The following is a 23,667-nucleotide window of genomic DNA, read 5'->3' as shown; positions in this document are numbered from 1 at the left end:
GCCACCGGACCATCGAGCACCGGCGCCAAGGACATGGCCGGGTCGTGGCTCCGAAAGCACGTCAGCACGTAATCCACCACCGCCTGGCAGAGCCTGCTGCCCTCTGCCTCCAGGCAGGCACCGAGGATCTAGTCTAGGCGACGAAGGCGTTCGGCGACCGAGTCCAGCACCGGGAGGGCGTCATAGATTGATGCTGGCGGCTCCGACACTGGGATAGGACTTATCCCCAGTGGCACCAGCACCGTGCTCGCCTCGTCGGCCCACTCAGCTATCCGCTGGACCCCAGCGCGGTGTTCTGCCTGGAGGTCTTCCAGGGCCTTCTTGGTGGCCTCCGTCGCCTGGGGACCCGGCGCCGCCTGCGCCGCTTCGAACCGGCGGATCCGCTCCTCTAGCTTGCGCTCCTTCTCCTCTGCCTCCAGCTCGTGCTCAGCCAGCAACATGCCCCGCCTTTCAAGCATTTCCTCCCTGAAGGTGAGATCCTTCTCCTGCCTGGCGAGGTCCGTCTCCCGCCTGTCCAGGGACGTATCCTTCTCCTTGAGATTCTCCTCGGTGAGGGCAATGTTACTGGCCTTGTCCTCCAGCTCCAGCTGCCATTTTTTCATCCTATGGCCTCCACTTGCTGGACTCGCTGGGCCTCCAGGGTCTGGTCTAGGGCCTTCAGCTTGGCCTGGAGCTCTATTGTGAGGGCCTCCCTCTCGCTTAGGGCCTCCTCCCTCTTGGCCAGCCTCTTCTTCCGTCGCGACGCCTCCAGCTCCCTGGCGAACACCTTCTGGAGGTCCCTTTTGTAATCTTTGCGATCCCGCGCGAGTTCAGACTGCTTAGAGGCGAACTGGTGGGACGCTGCCTTGGTGCGCTCCTCCAGCTGGGTGCGCCAGTCGCTGAGGCACTGGTGCTCAGATTCCAGCGCCTCCCATTCCCGCCGAATAGCTGCCTCGGTTTCATTGAGGGCTTGGTGGGCGCGAGATAGCACCCGAGGAAGGGGGATTGGCGCCACGTCCGGCTCAGCGCCTGACCGGAGCCGCCGCCTAAAATCACCTCCACCTCCTCCGGAGCAGGTGGAGGGATGGAGCTAGACGCGCTTCCTAGGTCACCCCTGGTGTCGGGAGCGGGCGTAGGTCCCCCAGCTGGGACCTCCTCCGCCATTGTGGCGCCGCTTGACGCTCGCGCCGCCGCAGCTGGACCCCCACTTGGGACATCGGGGGCCACTGGCGTTGTCCCGGTGGCAGCTGGGTGCGCTCCGTCGACACCACTCTCAGCAGACTCCTGCTGCTGAGAGCCAGACCCACCGGCGGACCTGATATCCGGCGGAGGAGGTGCGACCTTGGGGGCAGAGGGGAGGAAGTCCTGGCAAACAAAGGATGGGTTAAGACCCGTCGGCATAATAACTAGACTCGTGGAAAAAAAGAGGACTATACTTTACTTGGGGCCCTGGACTTTCCAGTGACCCTGGAAGCGGGATGACCGCCGCTCTTGCTATTGTGGCTGCTGCTGTTGTTGCTATGGTGGTGGTGGCGGCGGCATCAGAGAACTAGCGCGCCTCTGCACGCCGTTGGCCTGGGAGCTGGCCTCCTTGGCCCCGCCAGCAGTCCTCTAGCGCTTTTGGGGGGGTCCGAGATGAGCGACCCGTCGGCGCGATGCAACCGGCGTTGCCTCTCCTCCTCCGAGCCCCTAGAACTAGCTAGGGCGAAGGTGCTGCTTGCAGCCCCTTTGCCCTTTTCAATACCGCGTGGGCTGCGCTATTACTCATCATTACTTGCACGTTACCAAGGAAACGGTCACCGCCTATCAATACTGCGTGGATTGCGTCCCTCATGGCGCCCGGTGATTACTTAGGTGTTATTAGTATTAATTATCCACATAATGTATTTCATCCATTATGCTCCTGGGCCCACATGTCGAGGCTCAGCATCCTTGTATGTGCCTCCCTTAAACTATAAAAGGGAAGGCATACAACATTACAGGGACAAGCTCTCAAGTCTGCTAAGCTCATACGCTCTCTTAATACAGCGTACACAGAGTGGAGGTAGGGTTTTACGCTCCGGTGGCCTGAACCACTCTAAACCCTCGTGTCCTCGTGTGTTCATCTACAATCCACGTAACAGGCAAACCGCTAAGGCCCCCTCCTCATCTTAGGATTAGGGCGGGAGCATTCCGCCACCTGGCCAGAGAATTTCCTCTCCGACAGGTACCTTGAGACGCACAAGCATATCTATGCTATACTCGTTGCGTCCAGGAAGTTGCGCCGCTATTTTCAGGCACACAGGGTCGTGGTGGTGACCTTCTTCCCGTTAAGGGCTATCCTCCACAACTCTAACGCCACAGGCAACATCGCCAAGTGGGTCGCGGAGCTTGCTGAGTTCCAACTGGACTTCCAGCCTCGCCACTCTGTCAAGAGCCAGGTTCTGGCTGACTTCATCGTGGAATGGACCCATCCCCCGAGCACTCCTGGGGGTCCGGATCTCGATTCGAACCCCACACCTGCGGAGCCCAGGGCTCCGGTCTTCACCGAGCCCCACTGGACGCTCTTCTTCGACAGGTCCGCCCGCCAGCAGGGTGGCGGTGCTAGGATGGTCCTCGTCGACCCAAGCAGAGATCAAGTGAAGTACATGGTGCACCTTGAGTTCAAGGCCACCAACAACATGGTAGAGTATGAAGCACTGATCTTCGGCTTGTCTGCGGCCTTATTCCTAGGGATCCGCTAGCTCCTCGTGAAGGGGGACTCCCAGATGATTATCAAGCAGGTCCGTGGAGAATGTAGCTACAACGAGCCCAGGCTCACAGCTTACCTCCTCCATGTAAGGAAGCTGGAAAAGGACTTCATTGCCCTGAAACTGCAACATGTCCCTCGGGCTATGTAACACCCACCTTGTAAGCAGTGTCTAAAATGAGAAAGTTTATGGCTCGATATGTGTATGTGTTACTCATGTTTATCATTTCATGTGAACACCATATCTAGAAACAAATAATTAATTAAAAATAAATAAATATATGCCATTAAAATCATTGCATCATGCTGAGTTTTCTATTTGTGTGCATTTTGTGACAACATAAAATAATCTGAAGAAGAAATATATTAAATTTCAAAAAACATATAGAATTTAAATCCTAAAGAAAATCCTAGAATTGGAAAAAGAGAGGAGAAAACACTAAACAAATAGGATAAAATAAAAATAAATGAACTAAAATTTAGTTCATATTGTTTTAGACATTTAGCCTGAATTTGAACCTCACACACATGGGTTCAAAGTTGAAATTCAAATTTAAAAAGAAAAGAGAGGTGAGAAGAAAAGAAAATAGGAAAGAAAAAGGGGAAAGGAAATAGAAAACGCGGAGTGGGCCTAATCCACCGCGTCGGCCCAAACCTAATCCACGCGGCCAGCCCAATTCTGCCCCTTCGCTACGCGCGCTGTCGCACGGGACCCGCCTGGCGGTCTCTCGCTCGCGCTCGCGCTCTGCAGATCACTGTCGTGCGGGCCCATGCGGTCAGATGCCCCTTCCTCAACAGAATCGTCCGCGTCGCGCGGGTGGCCGGCGCTCGACGCGAGATCCCCGGTCATGACCACCCTGGTTCCTCGACCGCGTGATCCTCGCCTGCACGGACTCCATTCTCCCCATGGGTATAAAACCGGAGCCCTCCATGGCCCCTCCAGGAAAACCTAGCGTCGCCATCGCAGTGAGAAGGGAGAGAGAGAGCCACGGGTGCCGCGGGCTCTGGCAGCGCTACGGATTCAGGAAGGTGCGCGTGGAGGTTCGTCTGCAGCCGTGGTTTGGACTCGAGCAAGCAATTGGACGTTGTGTCGCCGGTGGGAGTGGAATTGCTCGTCGGAGCGAGGAGGCATCACCGTCGACCGCCTTCTACCGTGGACAGGTATCTCCGCGGCATAATTGGTGGTATGAGCTACCCCATCGCATTCACCATTCTCTGGGGATCGTGTAGATGCACACCATTTAGCTATAGGAGCCCTGGTGCCGCAAACCGATGTTCGCCGGTGGGTGCGCCACCGCCGAGCTCGCCGCTGTTGCTCGGCTCGATCCTGGGGAGGTAGGACAGGTCTCGGCTGTTGGATAGCCTGGGTGCGGCCGTGATCTGTGCTGTAAATAACCCTTCGACCGAGGGAACCCTAGCTGTAGATCGCTGATCGGTCGGATGCGATCGAATCCTGTCGCATTAAAATCTGGGCCGTAGATCTTTCATCCGAAGGCGCGCGCTGCGTACCGCTTCATTTTAACCTAGAACTAATCTGGCGCGTCCCTCGCTGATCGGACGGCCAGATTCTCGTGATACCGCTTCGGCCGCGTATCTTACAAATGAGCCCCTGAGATTTCTTAGAATAAACCCGCCGTCCTGGCGGCTGAGATCTGAGTCTTAGGAAGAACTGCACCGAGACCCCTGGCCTTTTATTAATTTGAGGCCCAGTCCAGAGATCATTTAAATTGAATAAATGAAATAGAAAATAGATTTTTAACAGGAAAATAATTGCTAGAACTTCAATAATTCATAGAAAATGCATATGAACTCCAAATTACTCCATTCCAGTTCCTAAAATTTTGTAATTTTATTATCTATCACTTAGTGTCTTTGTTTTATCATGACAACAGCAAGAAAATTAATCCCACACTTAATCCTATTTTAAACACATAAAACCTTTGGAAATTCATAACTTAAATTCTATAACTCCAAAAATTATGATTCATGTTCCTAGAATTTTATTTTAATGTGTAGATTATTACTGTGTATTTTGTATATATGTTTGGTGTAATGTTAATTTCTCTATATGCATTGTGCTTGTTTGTATTGTGGCGAGTAGAAGAGCCCGTGACCGAGGATCCTGGTGAGCAGCAGGTTGAAGTAGCTGAGCAGGAGCTCATTGAAGGTAAGTTGTGCCCTTGACCACTTTTTACCCAATAATGTTCTTTAATATCATTTATCCATGCATAGGTTAATTTTGATGGGACCCAATAGGTCACCCTAGATTGTTTATCTCATTACCTTGTTTACCCCTGAATCACTTGGGTAGTTTGCTATTGCTTTACATGGTTTTGGGATAATCATTTATTATATCTATGTTCCAATTATTCTTGTTATTCTATTTATGTTCATGTCAAGTTCATTAATGTTAATTGGAACATAGAGCTTAACTTGAGAAACACGTGCCACCACAAGGGTTTAATGGGACGCCCTTGGCTGACTAATTAGAAAAGCTAGTGGAAGACTACCTTACCCGAAAGGGGCAACGGCAGTAGGGGAGTTGCATGCAAGGAGGTTCTCGGGTTGATTTAGCTGCGATGGCGGTCAGACGGGGGATTCTTGCAGGTGCTCTTCCCATAAACTGTAGCGGGTTTTCGGAAGCTAGTGGAACTTTGTAAAGGCCTCGTAGTGTTGCCCTGCCGCGCTTCCTAGGTAGAGGTGTATGGGAGTCGCGACCCTTGGCAGATGGGTAACATGACTTGTGGGTAAAGGGTACAACCTCTATAGAGTGTAAAACTGGTATACTAGCCGAGCTCGCGGTCATGAGCAGCTCAAGACTCTCTGATGTTTAAATTATGGAACTTAACTTCAATTTTGTCATTTGCATTGCATGGGTTTATTATTAATTTTGTTCAATTACTTTATTTAAGGTTTGGTATTTACTTACACTTAGTAATTGCTAATAAAATTTTGACCAACCACTTAAAAGCAATGCTCAGCTTTAACCCCTGTCATTGATTAGCCTTACACATCACATGAACTCCCACCTTTGTGAGTTCATGTCCACTGGTTCCCCACAACTTGTTGAGCTATGATCATGTGTGAGCTCACCCTTGCTGTCTCACACCCCCCCACAGGAGAAGAACAGGTGGTTCAGGAGGAGCCACAAGGCGAGGAGTATGATCTGATCTAGGTGGCGTTTCTCAGTTGACATTGGCGCCGACGATCCTTAGTTCGTTTTATTATTTTGTAATAAGTCTTCCGCTATGTAATAAATACTCTGATGTTATTGTGACATTTATCTCTATACACTCTGTTATTATATATGTTGTCTTCTTGGCGCATGTATGAGATGCACCTGGCTTTGTTTCCTAAAGCCGGGTGTGACAGGCTAACAACTCAGTAGCAGATGAACTCTCCACGAGGGCATCAACTTGGGCACCCGTGCCCGAGGGCGTATTCGAAAGACGGCTGCTGAGACCTACCACCCAGCCTGCCGAGTCGGGCGAAGGGGGTGAGCCTAGCACCTCGAAGCTAGCAGCCCGGTGGCGTTCCATCTACAGAACCCACCAAGGATTGTGTGTACTACAGGGGGTCCTGCCAACCTCTTAGCACCACAACCAGTAGCTCAGAGTGGTCCCAATGCATGGATCTCCGAGATTCAGGACTATCTGAAGGAAAATATCCTTCCTGAAGATCATGTGTCCGCAGAGCGTGTAGTGCGATTGGCTAAATGATATGCGGTGGTAGAAGGGAATCCATACCGTCGTGGCGCCAACGGCATTCTCATGCGGTGCATCACCCAGGAGGAGGGCCGTGAGTTGCTCACGGAGATCCATGGAGGTGAGTGCGGAAGTCATTCGTCATCCCGCACACTAGTTTGTAAGGCCTTTCAGCACGGCTTCTATTGGCCAACCGCTCTCCAGGATGCAGCTGAGTTGGTAAAGTCCTGCAAAGCATGTCAGTTCCATGCAAATCAGATACACACACCGGCTCAGGCTCTGCAAATGATTCCACCTTCCTGGCCATTCGCCGTATGGGGGTGGATATCTTGGGACCATTCCCTAGGGCCATCGGTGGTACCGTTTCCTCTTCATCGCTATCGACAAATTCACAAAGTGGCTCGAGGCCACCCCTGTGGTCAGTATCACCTAGGGTGCTGTTGTTGCCTTCCTCAAGTCGATTGTCTATAGATTTGGGGTCCCAAACCATATCATTACGGACAACGAGACCCAGTTTACAAGTCGGCTCTTCCAGGAGTATTGCAAGGGCATCGGCACCCAGCTCTGCTTTGCGTCTGTGGCGCATCCCAGGAGCAATGGCCAGGCGGAGAGGGCAAACGCAGAAATCCTCAGGGGGACTCAAGACACGCACCTATGACTGCTTAAAAAAGCATGGTGCAAATTGGGTCAACGAGCTTCCGTGCGTACTATGGGGGAACCGGACCACACCCAGCTGAGCTACCGGGGAGACCCCGTTCTTCCTGTTCTACGGAGCTAAAGCCTGTCTTCCCCCGAAAATCATTATGGGCTCGCCACGGGTCCAGTCTTTTGATGAATCTATGCAGGAACAGCTACGGCGTGAGGACGTGGACTTCATCGACGAACGCAGACGGCAAGCGGCGATCCGAAATGCACGGTACAACCAAGCGCTCAGGCGCTACCACCAATAGTTTGTGCATAGTAGGGAGCTCAGGGTCGGGGACCTAGTCCTAAGGTAAGTACTGAACCATGAATGGCTACACAAACTCTCCCCCAGTTAGGAAGGACCCTTCAAGGTGACGAAAATATACCGACCCGGGTGTGTTCACCTTGCCACAACAGAAGGAGTACCTCTTCCCAATCCCTGGAATATAGAGCATCTCCGTAAGTTTTATCCATAAAAGCAAAACTGGGGGTTGAGTTTTCTTCCTTTGTAACTAGATTGCGCATATGTGTACGTTAATCCGGTGAGGTCCGTCCTCGTAAGCCCGGCTTATTGGTCTGCACCCATGTATATCAAGTAATAAGGAAAGGATTTACCCCCCCCCCAGATGTGCTTTTGTGATGGTTTCATTCTACTTCAATTTATGAACATTATTTTTATCTAACCCACCCATACAGTTTCCCACCCTTGCTGGTATGATGACATCCGAATTGAGTAGCCAGGCTTGCAGTTCCGGACCCCTCTACTGCTACAGGGGGTCCGGCAACCTGCGGACCAGTTCTAGAGAATGGGCAGCTCGTTTCCTGGAGTTGTCTGGAGCTGTGTAGCCGCTTAGCATGGTTCCGTACCCTAAGCCTACACGATCCACCACTCTGCAACGGGTACCTTAGTATTTGGAACTGTGATCCTGTGGGTCCGGGCATACGGCTTGGCTTCCCAGGCTAAACCCTGCAGGTCCTATAGCATGAATCAAAGGATGACAGATACCAGACGATGGGTCCTATGGGTGTGCTCCTAACACTTCAAAGCCAAAGCTGTGTGCAGGTCCAGGTCCCAGTCCAGAGGTAGGTAGTCTCAAACCGTGGAGACTACCTCCTAGGGACCGGGCAACCAATTTTCTCTTTGGTATACTGGTATCCAGCCTCGCACGTCGAGCCTACCTCCCAAGGGGGCCAAGTACCAGGGGGAAGTTGATGACGCTACATACAGTAAGGACAAATAACATTCAAGATAAGTTCTAGTTTTACTTGATTAACGGTTCTCAAAGTATGTTACAAGGCCAAAAGTTATTACAGTCGCTCCCCAGCGGAACCCTTCCCTTATCTCTATAGGTTTAGCTACTCGGCGTCGAAAGGATCACGCTGGAAGCGCTCGGCCTCCATCTCCACAACGTCTTGTACACTCTCCCGGGCGGCATCTTCTGTAGCGGCTACCGGACCAGCGATCATCGGCGCCAAGGATATGGCGGGGTCGTGACTTCGGAAGCACGTCAACACATATTCAACCACCGCCTGGCAGAGCTTACTGCTCTCTGCCTCCAGCGGGCCTTGAGGATCTGGTCCAGGCGCCGGAGGCGATCGGCGGCGGAGTCCAGCACCGGGAGGGCATCGGAGATCGACACCGGTAGCTCTGACACTGGGATGGGGCTCATCCCTAGTGGCACCAGTATCGTGCTCGCCTCGACGGCCCACTCGGCGATGCGCTGGACCCTGGCACGGTGTTCTGCCTGGAGATCCTCGAGGGCCTTTATGGTGGCCTGGGGGCCTGGCGCCACCTGCGCTGCATTAAATTGGTGGATCTGCTCCTCCAGCTTCCTCTCTTTCTCCTCCGCTTCGAGCTCGTGCTCGGCCAGCAACTCGCCTCGCCGGGTGAGCATTTCTTCCTTGAAGGCGAGATCCGTCTCTCGCCTGGCGAGGTCCGTCTCTCGCCTATCCAAGGACTGTTCCTTCGCCTTAATATTTTCCTCAGCGAGGGAGGCATCGCTGGCCTTGTCCTCGAGCTCTTGCTACCATTTCTGCAGCCTTTCCACAGCCTTGACCTGCTAGGCCCGCTGGGCTTCCAGAGTCTGGTCCAGAGCACTCAGCTTGGCCTGGTACTCTGTCGTGAGGGCCTCCCTCTGGGTCACGGCCTCCTCCCTCCTAGCCACTTTCTTTTCCCTCTGGTGCGCCTCCAGCTCCCTGGCACACACCTTCTGGAGGTCCTTCTTGTACTCCTTGCGGCCCCGTTCGAGTTGGGACCGCTCGAAGGTGAACTGTTGGGACACCGACTTGGTGCGCTCCTCTAGTTGGGTGCGCTAGTCACTGGGACACTGGTGCTCAGCCTCAAGCGCCTCCCGCTCTCCCAAAATTGCTGCCTCAGTTTAACTAAGGACCTGGTGGGCATGAGACAACATGCGAGGGAGGGGGACTGGCGCCGCTTCTTGCTCGGCACCCGACCGAAGTCGACGCCCAAACACCACCTTCATCTCCTCTAGAGCAGGCGGGGGTTGGAGATGTACGCGCCTCCTGTATCACCCCCAGTGTCGGGAGTGGGCACGAATCCCCCAGCTGGGACCTCCTCTGCCACTGCGATGCTGCCTGACGCTGGCGCCGCTGTCGCCGGACCCCGGCTGGAGCATGGGAAGCCGCTGGCGCTGTCCGAGCAGTAGCTGGAGGCGGACCGCCGGCACCACCCTCAGCAGATTCCTGCTGCTGAGAGCCAGACACGTCGACGGGCCTAATATCTAGCGGAGGAGGCATGGCCTTGGGAGCGGCGGAGGAAGAAGCCCTGATGAACAGATGGTGGGTTAAGACTTGTCGGCATGATGATTAGAATCATGGAAAAAGGGGCTACACTTACTTGGGGCCCTGGACTTTCCAGTGACCCTAGAAGTGGGGCGATCGTCGCTCCTGCTGCTGCTGTTGCTGGTGCCCCTGGGGGTGATCACCCCCAGATGGTGGCGGTGGCGACAGGACCGGAGGACTGACGTGCCTCTGCGCGCCGTGGGCCTGGGAGCTGGCCTCCTCGGCCCCACCTGCAGTCCTCTGGCGCTTCTGGGGGGCTCCGAAATGAGCGACCCGTCAGCGCGACGCAACCTGCATCGCCTCTCCTCCTCCGACCCCCCGGAGTTACCTGGGGCGGAGGCACTGCTTGTAGCCCCTTTGCCCTTGTCCAAGGGGCTAGGGGCCACAACGGGATTAGCATTGGGAGCCACACCGGCAGGCTAGGGACCTCCAGCCGGTGCATCGGAGATCCGGATCCCGTGGAGGGGTCCCAGCTACCGGTCTGGCGAACCACCACGCCGCTGTCGTCGAGGGTCGGCAACGTGGCCATGATCGTCGTCCTCAGGCCCGGGTCATCATAGAGCACCGAGACGGCCTGGGGGAGTATCAGGGATTTAGGGACAAAAGTCTGCACATTAATCCCCCCACCAGGAGTTCCAGCTCGTCCCAAGACAGATCAGTGCCTGGCCCGCGTTGGATCCTGTCGATGTCGTTCGGGCCGGTGAACCAGCGCACAGGCGTGGCCTCCTATGCGGTGGCATGATCCGGCGCTTCAGGAAGTCGTCGACCACGTGCATTGATGTTAGGCCGCCCGTGACCAAGGCCTTGATCCTGTCCAAAACGGGCAGGAACTCTGGTGAGAGGGACGGCTTGGTCCTCCATTGCTTGCGGTCGAGTGCTGGCCCATTGGATGGCAGGACGAGGTGGTTGTTGGGCTTGGTGCTGGCAATCACCCAGTCGCTGCGCCAGTTTTCCCACCTTGCACCGCCAAAGGTGGGGATGTAGACTACGGCCGGATCTGGCCTCGTCTGGAAGTAGTAGGCACTGATGTGGTCCCTAGTCTTCCCAGACTTGACCAACACGAAGAAGTAACGGAACAGGGAAGTGCAGAGGGGCACACCTACGAACATCTCGCAGAGGTGGACGAAGATGGCTGTCTGGAGGATGGAGTGGGGCGTGAGGTGTTGAAGCTGAAGCCCGAACTCCTCTAGCAGCAGCAGGAAGAAGGGCGAAACCGGCAGCGCCAGCCAACAAGAGATGTAGGAGGTGAACAGCACGAACTCCCCGGCGACAAGATAGCCAAGGGGGGCAGCGCCCGCACAGATTCTTCCGTCGAGCCCTGGCGCGCTCCACCCAAGCAGGCCACACACCAGATTAAGCGCTCCCTCAGACTGAAAGCGGTCAGGATGACCAGGCGAAGCCATGGCGTGTGCGGCGGCGCGGGCGTAGAGCAGAAGAGCACGAAGGCAAAGGGGCGCAACCGCTTGGGAGAGAATGTGAAAAGGTAACTGCTGCACGTGGGGTGAATCCTTTTTCAAGGAAACCTGAGTCCTTGTTTAGGGAAACCCTTCCGCGTGCCCCTGAATCGCCGCAGGAAATCCCGCTCGACGGGCACCGAGGACCCAGGTAGCCCAGTCTATGACACGGGGGGCCCGGGTCCACGAGTCATACAGCTTGGGTGCTAGATTTTGGGTGCGGGAACCACCGCACGCGGTAGCGCGCCTCCTTAGGGCCGTCGTAGGAGGCAAAAGGTTATTTTTAAAATCAACGCAGTGCAACGAGGCGCCCCGCGCGTGGCCCGACGAAACCACCAGGCGTGGGGGCCATGGGTCAGTCAGCCGCGGGGACAGATATGGCAGTTGACATGACCTAAGGCGGATTGACAGTGGGCGCGTTAGCAGACGTGCTAAATCAGCGCGCCAATCACCGATCAGGCCATATTAAGGCAAAGTACAAGCTTTGGCCCCACCAGCAGGCTCTCATCCTCCCCTGAGGTGGGCCCGAGGGCCACTGTCGGTACCCTGAAACTAGGGTACCCCTTACTACTGTATAAAGACGTAGTACCCACGTGGCTATTTTTAGCCACGTGGTAAAAGAGCTGTATGTGGGACCAGGCCATGACTCGCCCCAGCCTCGGGCGACTACTCTGGGCCAGCAACAGCACCTGACCTGACCACATGGGCGGGTCCGGTGCCGCCACGTGTCCAGACCCCCATGGGAAGGTGCCAGACTCCTGTATATATGGTCCGGGCCTCCAAGTTTGGTCCAGGACCTCCACGTGTGCGAACCGGACCCCTGGAATGGGTCCGGACCTCCCTTTATGGGGTCCGGGATGCCCATGGTGGGGTCCTAGGGTTCTAGGACAGAACATACCCTGGCCTTAATCAGGGCCCAGGTAGGGGTCTGGTGCCGACACATGTCCAGACCTGGTCTTGTGGGATCCGGACCTATCCGCATACACTCCTGCTCCCTGCCCAGGCGGAGGCCCGATGCTGCCACGTGACTTACTGCGCGTGGCGTAAGCCAACGAGCGGAACCTGGCATAAAGCCTCTGGGCTACGCGCGTCTTTGCATTTATTACGGATAAGACGTGCGCCTGTCCATTCCAGTGACAGGCGGCATGCCCAGTCCACATTGTGTGGGCCGTGCTGTTACTCACCATTACTCGCATGTTTCCAAGAAAAGGGTTACTGACTATCAATGCCGCATGGACTGCGGTCATCATGACTCCCGCTGATTACTCATGCGTTACTAAGACGGAGGATCTTTGTGTGCTATCAGCATTTACTATTCACATAATGTATTCCTACCATTATCCTCCTGGGCCCGCATGTCGGAGCTCAACATCCTTGTATGTACCTCCCTTAAACTATAAATGGGAAGGGACACGTCATTACAAGGGACACGCTCAACACACGCTCAATACAACTCACAGACAGTGGAGGTAGGGTATTACGCTTCTGCGGCCTGAACCACTATAAACCCTCGAGTGCTCTTGTGTTCATCCCGAATTCACTAAACAAGCAACCGCTTAGGCCCTCTCCTCATCTTAGGATTAGGGCGGGTGCATTCCGCCACCCGGCCGGAGAAATCTCTCTCCGACAGGTTCCAAGTGAAGCAACTCAAGGATGGCACCTTCATCTCCCAAACGAAGTATACTCAAGATCTTCTCAAGAGATTTGGGATGAAGGATGCCAAGCCCGCAAAGAGACCGATGGGAACTGATGGGCATGTAAACCTCAACAAAGGAGGTAAGTCCGTTGATCAAAAGGCATACCGGTCCATGATAGGTTCATTGCTTTATTTATGTGCTAGTAGACCGGACATCATGCTTAGTGTATGCATGTGTGCTAGATATCAATCCAACCGCAAGGAATGTCACCTTGTGGTCGTTAAGCGAATTCTTAGGTATTTAGTTTCTACGCCTTGCTTTGGGATCTGGTATCCAAAGGGGTCTACCTTTGACTTAATTGGATACTCAGACTCCGATTATGCCGGGTGCAAGGTTGATAGGAAGAGCACATCAGAGACGTGCCAATTTCTAGGAAGGTCCCTGGTGTCCTGGAGTTCAAAGAAACAAACATCTGTTGCCCTATCCACCGCTGAGGTCGAGTATGTTACCACAGGACAGTATTGCGTGCAACTACTTTGGATGAGGCAAACCCTCTGGGACTTTGGCTACAATCTGAGCAAAGTCCCACTCATATGTGACAATGAGAGTGCAATCCGCATGACGGATAATCCTGTTGAACACAGTCGCACTAAGCACATAGACATCCGTCATCACTTCCTGAGTGACTACTAGCAAAAGGGAGATATCGAGGTGTACCATATTAGCACCGAGAACTAGCTAGCCGATATCTTCACTAAGCCTTTAGATGAGAAAAGGTTTTGCAGGTTGCATAGTGAGCTAAATGTCTTAGATTCGCGTAACTTGGATTGATCTACAGCATACATGTGTTCTATGCCTTTGATCATGTCACTTTCTGCATTCAAATCCATTATTATTTATTTATGGTGCTCAAGTTGTACAAGCCACTCCTCGGACCTCACAAGTCCATATGCAAATGGTGCACATATTAAGGGGGAGATGTGCTACAACTTGACCCTTTGAGACTAATTTGTTGGTTGAGTACACTTGTTGTAGTCTCGAAGGTACATTGAAAGGGAAAATGGACTTGAACGATGCAAAGACTTTCACTACACTCTGGTATTAGTGTATTCAATTCCAAGTTCATTCTTATGCTCTCATTGCCTTTTTGCTCTTAATTGACATTTTTGGTGAGGCAATGGGGTTAAAGGGCCAAAAATGATCCCGTTTTGGTGCTTCATGCCAAAGGGGAAGAAATTAAGGCCAAAGCAAATGGATCAGCTACTACTTGTGAATTTCAAAAATAGTAGAGCTAGAATTTGCATTTTTCCCAAAATGCTCTTATTGCAAAATTCGGTCTCTTATGGGGGAGATTTTTATTATGAGAAAAGGGGGAGTTTTTGGCACTTGATCAACTTCACTCTTGGAATATCTCTTTTTGCGCCCAAACAAGCGTGTTTGACTTAGAGATAGGAAAATGAATTTGATTTACAAAAACAAACCAAGTGGTGGCAAAGAGTGATCCAAATATGCCAAATCATAAGCAAAAATTAATTTGGTCTTCAATTGCATTGATGTTGCACTCTTTTTGTTGCTTTTGATGTGTTGGCATAAATCACCAAAAAGGGGGAGATTGAAAGGGAAATGTGCCCTTGGGCCATTTCTATAATTGTTTTGGTGATTAAGTGTCCAACACAAATGTTTTGAACTCTTATGTGCTAAACAAGCAAAAGGTGCAAATCAAAGACAAGGTAAGTTTCTGAAAGGGAATTAGACTTACACCTAGTCCCTAATTAATTTTGGTGGTTGAATTGCCCAACACAAATATTGGACTAACTAGTTTGCTCTAGTGTATAAGTTATACAGGTGTCAAAGGTTCACACTTAGCCAATAAAAAGACCAAGTATTGGGTTCGACAAAAGAGCAAAGGGACAACCGAAGGCACCTCTGGTCTGGCGCACCGGACATGTCCGGTGCACCAAGAGGACTCCGACTCAAACTCGTCACCTTTGGGAAATTCCAGAGGCAACTCCGCTATAATTCACCGGACTGTCCGGTGCTCCAAGGAAGAGCGACCTCCGGAACTCGCTAGCCTCGGGAATTCATTTCAGCTGCTCCACTAAAATTCACCGGACTGTCCGGTGTACACCGGACTGTCCGGTGTAACAGCGGGGCAACGGCTACTTCTGGCGCCAACGGCTACCTGCGACGCATTAAATGCGCGCCAGCGCGCGCAGAGGTCAGGCACGCCCATGCTGGCGCACCGGACAATCAACAGTACATGTCCGGTGCGCCACCGGTCATCAAGGCGGGCCCAGGAGTCAGAGCTCCAACGGTCGGAACCCAACGGCTTTGGTGACGTGGCTGGCGCACCGGACTGTCTGGTGCACCATACGACAGCCAGCCTGCACCAAACGGCTAGTTTGGTGGTTGGGGCTATAAATAACCCCAACCACCCCACATTCAAGTCATCCAAGTTTTCATACTTCCAACCACTTACAAGAGCTCTAGCATTCAATTCTAGACACACCAAAGAGATCAAATCCTCTCCAAACTCCACACAACGCCCTAGTGATTAGTGAGAGAGATTTGCGTGTGTTCTTTCGAGCTCTTGTGCTTGGATTGCTTTCTTCTTTCTTGATTCTTTCTTGCGATCAAACTCACTTGTAATTGAGGCAAGAGACACCAATCTTGTGGTGGTCCTTGTGGGAACTTTGTGTTCCAAGTGATTAAGAAGAGAAAGCTCACTCGGTCCGAGGGACCGTTTGAGAGAGGGTAAGGGTTGAAAGAGACCCGGCCTTTGTGGCCTCCTCAACGGGGAGTAGGTTTGCGAGAATCGAACCTCGGTAAAACAAATCCACGTGTCTCACTCTTCATTCGCTTGCGATTTGTTTTGCACCCTCTCTCGCGGACTCTATTATATTTCTAACGCTAACCCGGCTTGTAGTTGTGATTATTTTTGAGAATTTCAGTTTCGCCCTATTCACCCCCCCTCTAGGCGACTTTCAGTTTCTAGACTTGGTGAATTGTTTTTTAGTACTAACATGGTTATCTAAGTGCTAGAAACAGTGCCGAGGAGAGAAGAAATAAAATGGAAAAGACTTGGCTATGTGCAGCCAAACTCCAGCTCGGCCTGGCACACCGGACTGTCCGGTGGTGCACTGGACAGAGTCCGGTGCGCCAGGCTGGTCAACGGTGAAGTAGCCGCTCTTGGGAATCGATGGAGGCGTACGACTATAATTCACCGGACTGTCTGGTGGTGCACCGGACTGTACGGTGAGACATCCGTGGCGAACTCGTCGCTCTCGGGAAAAGGAACAGGGCGACGTGGCTATAATTCACCGGACTGTCCGGCGGTGCACCGGACTGTCCGGCGGTGCACCGGACTGTCCGGTGGGCCAACGGCGCCCGCTCCAATGGTCGTCCGCGCGATCAATGCGTGACACGTGGCTGCTCCAACGGTCGGCTGGGTGCACCGGACTATCCGTTGTGCACCGGACATTGTCCGGTGCGCCATCTAACCCGCATGAGCAACGGTCAGCTATGCCCGATTTGGAAGGAAATCGCGCACCAGACATGCTACAGTGGTTGTCCGGTGGCGCACCGGACTGTCCGATGCGTCACTCGACAGAAGGCAAGGGTAGCCTTCCATGTTGATCTCCAACGGCTCCTAGTTGCCTTGGGGCTATAAAAGGGACCCTTAGGCGCATGGAGCAGGCACCCAAGCATTCTCTAAGCATACTAAGACATCCAGACTCTGCTCCCACGCATTTGATTCGTCGTGTTAGTGATTTGAGCTCCATTCGAGTTGTGAACTCCCCGTGTTGTCATTTGAGCTCAAGTCTTTACTTGTGTGCGTGTGTGCTGCGGATTGAATCTTGTATGTGTTGCTTTTCCCTCCCTTACTTCTGTGTTTCTTTTGTGATCATCACTGTAATGGCCAGAGACTCCAATTTGTGGAGATTCCTCGCAAACGGGAGAAACACTATAAGGAAGAAAGTTGTGGTATTCAAGTTGATCATTGGATCACTTGAAAAGGGTTGAGTGCAACCCTCGTCCATTGGGACGCCACAACGTGGAAGTAGGCAAGTGTTACTTGGCCGAACCACGGGATAAAAATCGCGTGTCTCATGTGTTGCTTCTTGTGATTGCTTTGTTCGGACGAGCGTGTTTCATAGCCACTTGATTACACTAACTCCTTAACAATCAAGTTTATGACTATTTAGTGTTTAATTTTACAGGAACACATATTCACCCCCTTTAGATGCTCTCAGCACCAGCAGATGGACAAGCTGTTGATGGGACCGTGGCATCACCTATCCCTCGTTAACTCACTAAGAGCAACTCCAGTAGTTCTCTAAAAAATAGCTTGCTAAAATCATGTTTAGCAAGTTGCTAAATAGCTATTAGAAGTAAAAAATAACTTAGTCTCCAATAGTTGTTCATATTTAGGAAGTAGTTCGATTTTGAATCTAGCTTTAGCGGCCCTGTCCCTATGAGATCTGCCTGATAATAAGGTTGAGAGCAGAGGATATGAGGGCGGAAGAAAAAAGGTCGGTCGATATGAATTATGGATGAGTGGTGGTCCGGTGACGCAACCTATGAGAAAGTTAGGTTCGACGGTGAAGGAGAAACTTGTGTCATACGTGTTTGACCTAGCTACCTCATTATGCTAGAAAATAAAAAAGAGTGTGTTATACCTGGCTATCTCACTGTATGGGAAAGGTAAAAATAATCACGCTAGTGTGAAGAAATTGACGTCAACTGTATTTAGGGAGTTTCTACCGAGTTGCTAAATGTGGAGAGTAAATAGAGTTGAATAGCAACTAAGTAAATTTAGCAAGTCTATTTAGAGAACCGTTGGAGAAGCATTTTTCTGTTCACTTCTTAAATTTAAGATTTAGAGAGTTATTTAGAGAACTATTGGAGTTGCTCTAAGGTCCCAATGCCCCATCCTCAGCCAGTCCACCTATTTTCTCTCTCCAGCTCTCCTTTAGGTATCCAAAAAGGTTTTGTTGGTATTTATATCATTATAAAAACACTATATATTATCATTTAACATTAATGTTATTATCATTAATCTATAATTATCTAGTGGTCTAGTTTAATAATGTCTCTTATGTTGTCAACCTCACCTAGAATTTTGTTGTGCGTCCGCTGACCAAGCTGCTATACCCGACATACCGGACAGGTACCCGATATGCCATCATGGATGCATCATGACATCTAGGCACTCGTAGTTCAGCTCTTCATCAGGAACACAAGTATACATAACTACTACACTACACAACCGGCGAGTACACGCAACGAGTCCTAAACTTAAAAAAAATGAATCGGAGCCAACACTTGGCAGTTGGCACTACGTACGTACAACGCTAAACTGAGCTCAGCTACTCTCAGTGATCAGATGCGACAATCGAACTACAGTATGTGCAATTCAAGAATCGGTCAGGCTTCAGGTTCCAGAGTGCGCTGGTTGTTTCACTTCACCATGACGTTTTGTCCCCCGGACCACCAAGGATGATCTGCGCACATCCAGAAAGCAAAAACTGGTCAGGAGTCTGGCAACTGCTAGTCCACAATACGGAGAGGGTGCACCGGTGCAGTCGCCCTTGAGCTCAGTCAGTGGCTTACATTGCAGTCGATGGCGAACCTCCGGGCGAGCATGAGCGCCGAGTTGCGTTCTCTGGTTGTCTCAAATGCCAGCACAAAGCTGAGGCCCTTTCTGGGTTGCCAGAAGATCGATTGGGGAGCGGCGTCTCCACCTCCTCTAACGCCACACAACTAGAATGGGTGGTATTAGTCACAATTTTTTTTCTCATCGTAGCCAATGACGCGGAACCAAGCATCAACGAGGAATGTTACTATGATGCCGTCTTACAGCGCTCAAAATGTTTTCTACATGATACCTGCATTGACGAGGAATAGAACTCCTTCGCAACGACCGTCTTTTCTTTAGCAAGTCTCATCCGCAATCTCCCGATGCAAAGAACGTGAACGGAGTCTGCAGCCTGAGCAACTCCATTTACTTGAATAATGACTACCTACAGCAAGGGGGAAATGGTAATGAAAGTGTTGAAAGGTGTGCCTTCTTTAAAAAAATATGGTAACAGAAAGAAATGCCACATCATCATACATTATAATCAGTTTCAGGATTCCTCACGAGAGTTTCTACATATTCAACCAATCCTGCAGCTGAGAAATTGAAGTACTGTTAGCCAAGACACAAATCCAAAATTGTTAAACAACAGCTATATGTGTTGGATAATCCATCCATCAAGAAAACATACCAGGATCTATTGAACCGGCAGTTTTTGCGACTGAGATTTGGCCACCAGATTTGACTTCAGCTTGGATGTACCGCCCCACATCATGTGGTTCTGGAGCATATACTGGTTTTGTGGCGCCTAAAAGTTTTAGTAGCAGCAAATGTTAGAGATATATCTTCATCTCCAGAAAATATTAGTGCTTTGTAGGATGAGAATTGTTCAACCTGAAATAATTTCTTTCTTGCTTCCTTCAGGCTGTATGCGAAACCACTGGATTGAACTGTTCGAGAAATCTACAGAGGCACACTCGTGAACAACTATGCGCAACGTTGAGCCTAAGGTTTCTAGACCCTTTAATTCATACAAGGGCATGTCATTTTCCCCGTAACTTCGATGCAGCTCCAACTGAAAATATAACAGTACAAGTGTAACTACAAATCAGTTAACTCTTAATACCACTAGGTAATATCTGAAAATTGAAATGAAAACTGTGGAACTTCATAAGTTTAACAAGGAACACAAAAATAACATGAACAATTTGGTTCAAATGGATTTGAGACGCATACCTCTTTCAAAAGGCGAAGAGAATCTGAAGATTTTTCAGCCAGTTGATCACGCAGAACTTGGATCTCGTTCTCAATGTCCATTGCCTAGACATGTATTCAGATGACTTGAAATATATTTGGTCCCCATAAACTCCATAAGTAATCAAACAAATGTGCTAACTATTTAAAATACAGCTTGCAATTTTCAACTTTCACACGAATATTTGGATTCTACCTTGCTTGGGCAATGCAGCATTTTCACTCTTCGTGCTTCTTGAACTTCTTCCTTCAGTTCATCGACATCCTAAAGAGGTAATAGCAGCAAGTGGTTATCATGTATTCACATCTCAGATGGAAAAAAATCTTAGAACAAACATCTGGAGACTGAATGAAGTGCACCAACACTTAAAATATATGAACAGCTAATATCTAGAGTTTAAGGCTAGCAACTTCAGTTAAATGAACTAAAATGATAAAAGTAAGATGTCACAGTTGGGCAGGTAGATGGTTAAGATAATAAGTAAACAATCAATGCTGTAGGTTACCATTTGCATTTTGTTGATACTCACTAGCAACTTTAAATTTCCATAATAAGACATGTCTACAGATAGTTGAGAAGAAATACTAAGAATCAGAGGGCAATAAAGACATTAGCACAAATAAGTAAATAGGGAGGATGTGGTTTCGTATCTTAGCCCATGTATTCAAAGTGATCTAGGAATAGTATGAAGGCGCCGCAATAGTTTTGAAGAAACCAGAGGGGCGGAGCTCTATTCAATCTCTAGAAATCACTAACCTGCTTCCCAGTTCTTTGAGAAAAAAGTTCCTGCTCTTTAAGTGCTGATTGAATTTTTTGTACAGAAGCTTTAGCACTTTCTATCTCCAACCGAGCATTGGCTCTTTCTTCGTCAATAATTCTCTTGGCATCTGTAGAAGCCTATTTGCAAGACCGGAAAAAGATAATAGTGCTTGAGAAGAATGAACAGAATGCAACATCAAACGGATAGAGCTTGAGTGTGCTTCTATATAAGAAAATAATATCACAGGACAAAAAACATGGAGACATCTATCTAAGTACTGCCCCTTAGGAATGGCCGCAATCCCTGTTGTAATTTGTTCTTTCTTTTTTAGTTCTTGTAACTTTTACCCTCTTTTTAATATATAGTTAATCAGTAGAGACCCGATCCCTCCTGTTACCTCAAGAAAATATACAGACAATCAACATTAAATGTCCCGTGATACTAAAATTAGCTTCTCACATGTACTGGTATCCTAATGGTCACATCTCATATCAAGAAAAAGGGAACATATCAGGTGCATATATTAGATCATGATCATCTATCTCAGATCATCATAGCATGAAGGTATGAAGTTGGTGCTAGAAATTTGAACTGACCAGTTTCAGCGTGTCTGCAATTTTTGTGACCTCTGTTTTTTGCCGGAGCAACTCATCTTCTCTTTTGGATAGCTCAATGGCTAAAATATCCACCTATGAAAGTTTGAAACTATTAAAGTGTCTACAAAAGTGATAAATTTAGCACATAGCTAAATATATACATATGATAGGAGGTAAACAAGCCGTCAAATTCAAAAGTAATAAACATTGACCAAAATAACAACATTGTTGCAAGATCTGGTTATGTTTAAAGCGAGAAACCAACCATAGATAGAGACTCCACGATTTCATCTTTATTTTTGCCCCCTACTCGACCTCTCAGCGATTCCAACACACTTTTAAGATCCTTTAGAAGGATGTCCCGCTCCAATAAAGCCGCATGTCTCCATTTAGCCTGTGTGTTAAAAGCAATTAAAATGGAATATACAATAATTGAATATTTTTCCACCTTGTGTTAATACTCCAGTTTATAGTTACGCTGCTAGTCTGCTACTACACTAACAACAGAAGGGGTACTAATAGAACCATATAGTCTGCTACTACAGCTAAAGAGTTTGTATGTGTACAACATGGAGGCCTAGCCCGGTAAACAGATCTAAAAATAGGGAAGTCAACTTGACCAAATTTTAAACAGGTATCAAGGAACTAAACGGCTAGTGTCCAGACCTCATTAGACAGCAAGGTAGCTGTGTTAAAGCCCTTCTCGAATTTCATGGTGAGCTCTCGGACTGAAGGGCGCTGACACCTATCAAGCAGATCTGTTGCCTCCTTGGCAACGGCCTCCTTGAGAGATGGCATTTCTGGGCCATCGGCCAATTTGATAACAATCCCATTCGAACCATTCTTGTAGGTGGGGAATTTATTTCTGATGATGTTTGCTGGACGCAGTGGCCCTGAGCCGAAGAGCTCGCTCTGCTTCCGCCGTCCGAAATCGATAGTCGAAGCTCGAGTCATCTACAAGAAATCCTCGACCCTGGCTGCACAAAAGTGAGAGAATTAGTGCACCAAAAAATAGCAATTGGACCCAGCTAAAAGTGCCATTCAAGGGATAGCTAAAATTAACAGCAAAATAAAGCTGCAATGCAGAACCTGAGAGAAGACAAAAGGCGGGGAAGCCAGAAGAGCAATTACAACGCATAGGTGAATGCTTGTGCTAGCAGATAAAAACTGCGACCCTTATGAGATGCGATGCGCAAAGGATCACATGACAATGGAGTACTGCCCAGCACTAGTCCACTGAACAGGAATCCAAATCCACCGCGGAAGCAATAGCTAGTTCAGGAGAACCGAGCAGCGCTACTAACATGAGTGCCTTGAACTCCACTCAACGGGACAGTTAGACAGCAGGACTAGCCAGTGCAAGCTTGTCCACCGAGTTGGGAGGACTTCCATGTACGGCCCTGCAGTGTTAATCAACCAGAAAAGGGACTACCGGACGAACTACTAGGATGGTCGAAAGCGAAATTTTGGCATACATACAGCAGCGAACAGGCACGCGTTGGAATTCCCGAACGAAGTGTAAAAAAAATTTAAAAAAAGAACAATGCAGTTCTTAGGGGAGGCAAAAAGGCCATGCTGAAACGCATTGGCCTAGCAAATATGTAGTACTCGAGTGGCGGCACCGGCACCTAGTCGATCCACAGCTTCACTTCACACGAAACTTGACCTCGAAGTGGTACCTCAGCTCAGAGGCAACCAACACCGGACGATGAGGTACAGCCGTACGGCACCCACCGTTTCCGGCCATTTTCCTTCCGCATAAGCCGCGTTGGTACTTGGTAGATACAGGAAGTTGGCACCTGAAACCCCGTGAGGACTGAGAATGCGAGCAGCTTAGCTTCTCCCGGTGGCGGCGCGGAGGGCAGTGGTGGATACGGACGAGGTTGCATCGGAACAAGCGGAAATGTGGAACCCATCAGAGAGAACGAGGCGTGCGTTTCCTTACCAGCGGGAAGGAGAATGCCGCCGGAGCACACGAGGGAAGGGGAGGGAGGATCCGCGGAGGGGCGGCGACGCGGGGCGAGCTTTGGAATGAGAAGGCGGGAGCGGATGGATACCGAGGAGGAGGAGGAGGAGGAGCGGGCAGGCTGGAGTAGAAGATCCGGCGGAGCCAGTGAGCCAGCCAGTACTGAAGTCAGGCAGGCGAGGCGAGGGTGCGATCCGGACCGGAACGGGACAGATGCGCCCGACCTGACCGGAGTGGGCCCCCACCTACTCCCACGGCCCGCAAAGCAAAGCGGACCACCCAGCACGTTGCGCCGAGGGATTCGGGATCCTCCCTCCGCGGAGCGTCGGATCCCGATCGGACGGAGTGGATTCGGGGTAGGGGAGCGTCTGTGGAGCGGTGCGGTGCCCGGAGATGGCGGGCGTCAACGTGGCGTGGGCCCGAGACGCTGGCGACTGGCGGCCACCACCGGCCTGCTCTGAAACTTTTTCTGTATGGATGGATTGGGATGGGAAGAGTAGACCTATCCTATTCCTATGCACAAG

General features: G+C 50.4%; 1 protein-coding gene across 3 annotated transcripts; it reads right to left on the bottom strand.

Moving 5' to 3' along the window:
* Positions 1–18,153: 18,153 nt before the first annotated feature.
* Positions 18,154–23,305, bottom strand: LOC100216981 (Stomatal closure-related actin-binding protein 1). Of its 3 annotated transcripts, none has more exons than XM_008652767.4 (13): positions 23,123–23,305; positions 21,844–22,150; positions 21,443–21,571; positions 21,178–21,270; positions 20,578–20,718; positions 20,017–20,085; positions 19,803–19,886; positions 19,461–19,641; positions 19,258–19,374; positions 19,104–19,162; positions 18,877–19,011; positions 18,602–18,751; positions 18,154–18,492 (listed from the first exon to the last, which is right to left on the bottom strand). In XM_008652767.4, the coding sequence occupies exons 2-13, from the start codon at positions 22,129–22,131 to the stop codon at positions 18,454–18,456; spliced, it is 1,485 nt and encodes a 494-aa protein (XP_008650989.1). In that variant the 5' UTR covers positions 22,132–22,150; positions 23,123–23,305; the 3' UTR covers positions 18,154–18,453. The 3 variants fall into 3 exon arrangements, with proteins under 3 accessions (XP_008650989.1, XP_008650988.1, NP_001136832.1); XM_008652766.4 differs by lacking the exon at positions 23,123–23,305 and adding an exon at positions 22,267–23,080 and having other exon boundaries at positions 21,844–22,154; NM_001143360.1 differs by having other exon boundaries at positions 18,194–18,492; positions 21,844–22,154; positions 23,123–23,221.
* Positions 23,306–23,667: the final 362 nt, after the last annotated feature.

This window comes from Zea mays, chromosome 7, assembly GCF_902167145.1.
Source record: "Zea mays cultivar B73 chromosome 7, Zm-B73-REFERENCE-NAM-5.0, whole genome shotgun sequence".
Lineage (NCBI taxonomy): Eukaryota > Viridiplantae > Streptophyta > Magnoliopsida > Poales > Poaceae > Zea > Zea mays.
The sequence above is the reverse complement of the archived record's forward strand: the minus strand, read 5'-3'. Positions and strand labels throughout refer to the sequence as shown.

Bases quoted from the DNA above. Each gene is read 5' to 3' on its own strand.
- LOC100216981 (XM_008652767.4), bottom strand. From the start codon at position 22,131: ATGACTCGAGCTTCGACTATCGATTTCGGACGGCGGAAGCAGAGCGAG. The intron at 20,719-21,177 runs GTCAGTTCAAAT...TCTTGCAAATAG, and splicing joins TTGCAGACACGCTGAAACTG to GCTTCTACAGATGCCAAGAG. The intron at 20,086-20,577 runs GTTAGTGATTTC...TTACCTCTTTAG, and splicing joins CTCAAAGAACTGGGAAGCAG to GATGTCGATGAACTGAAGGA.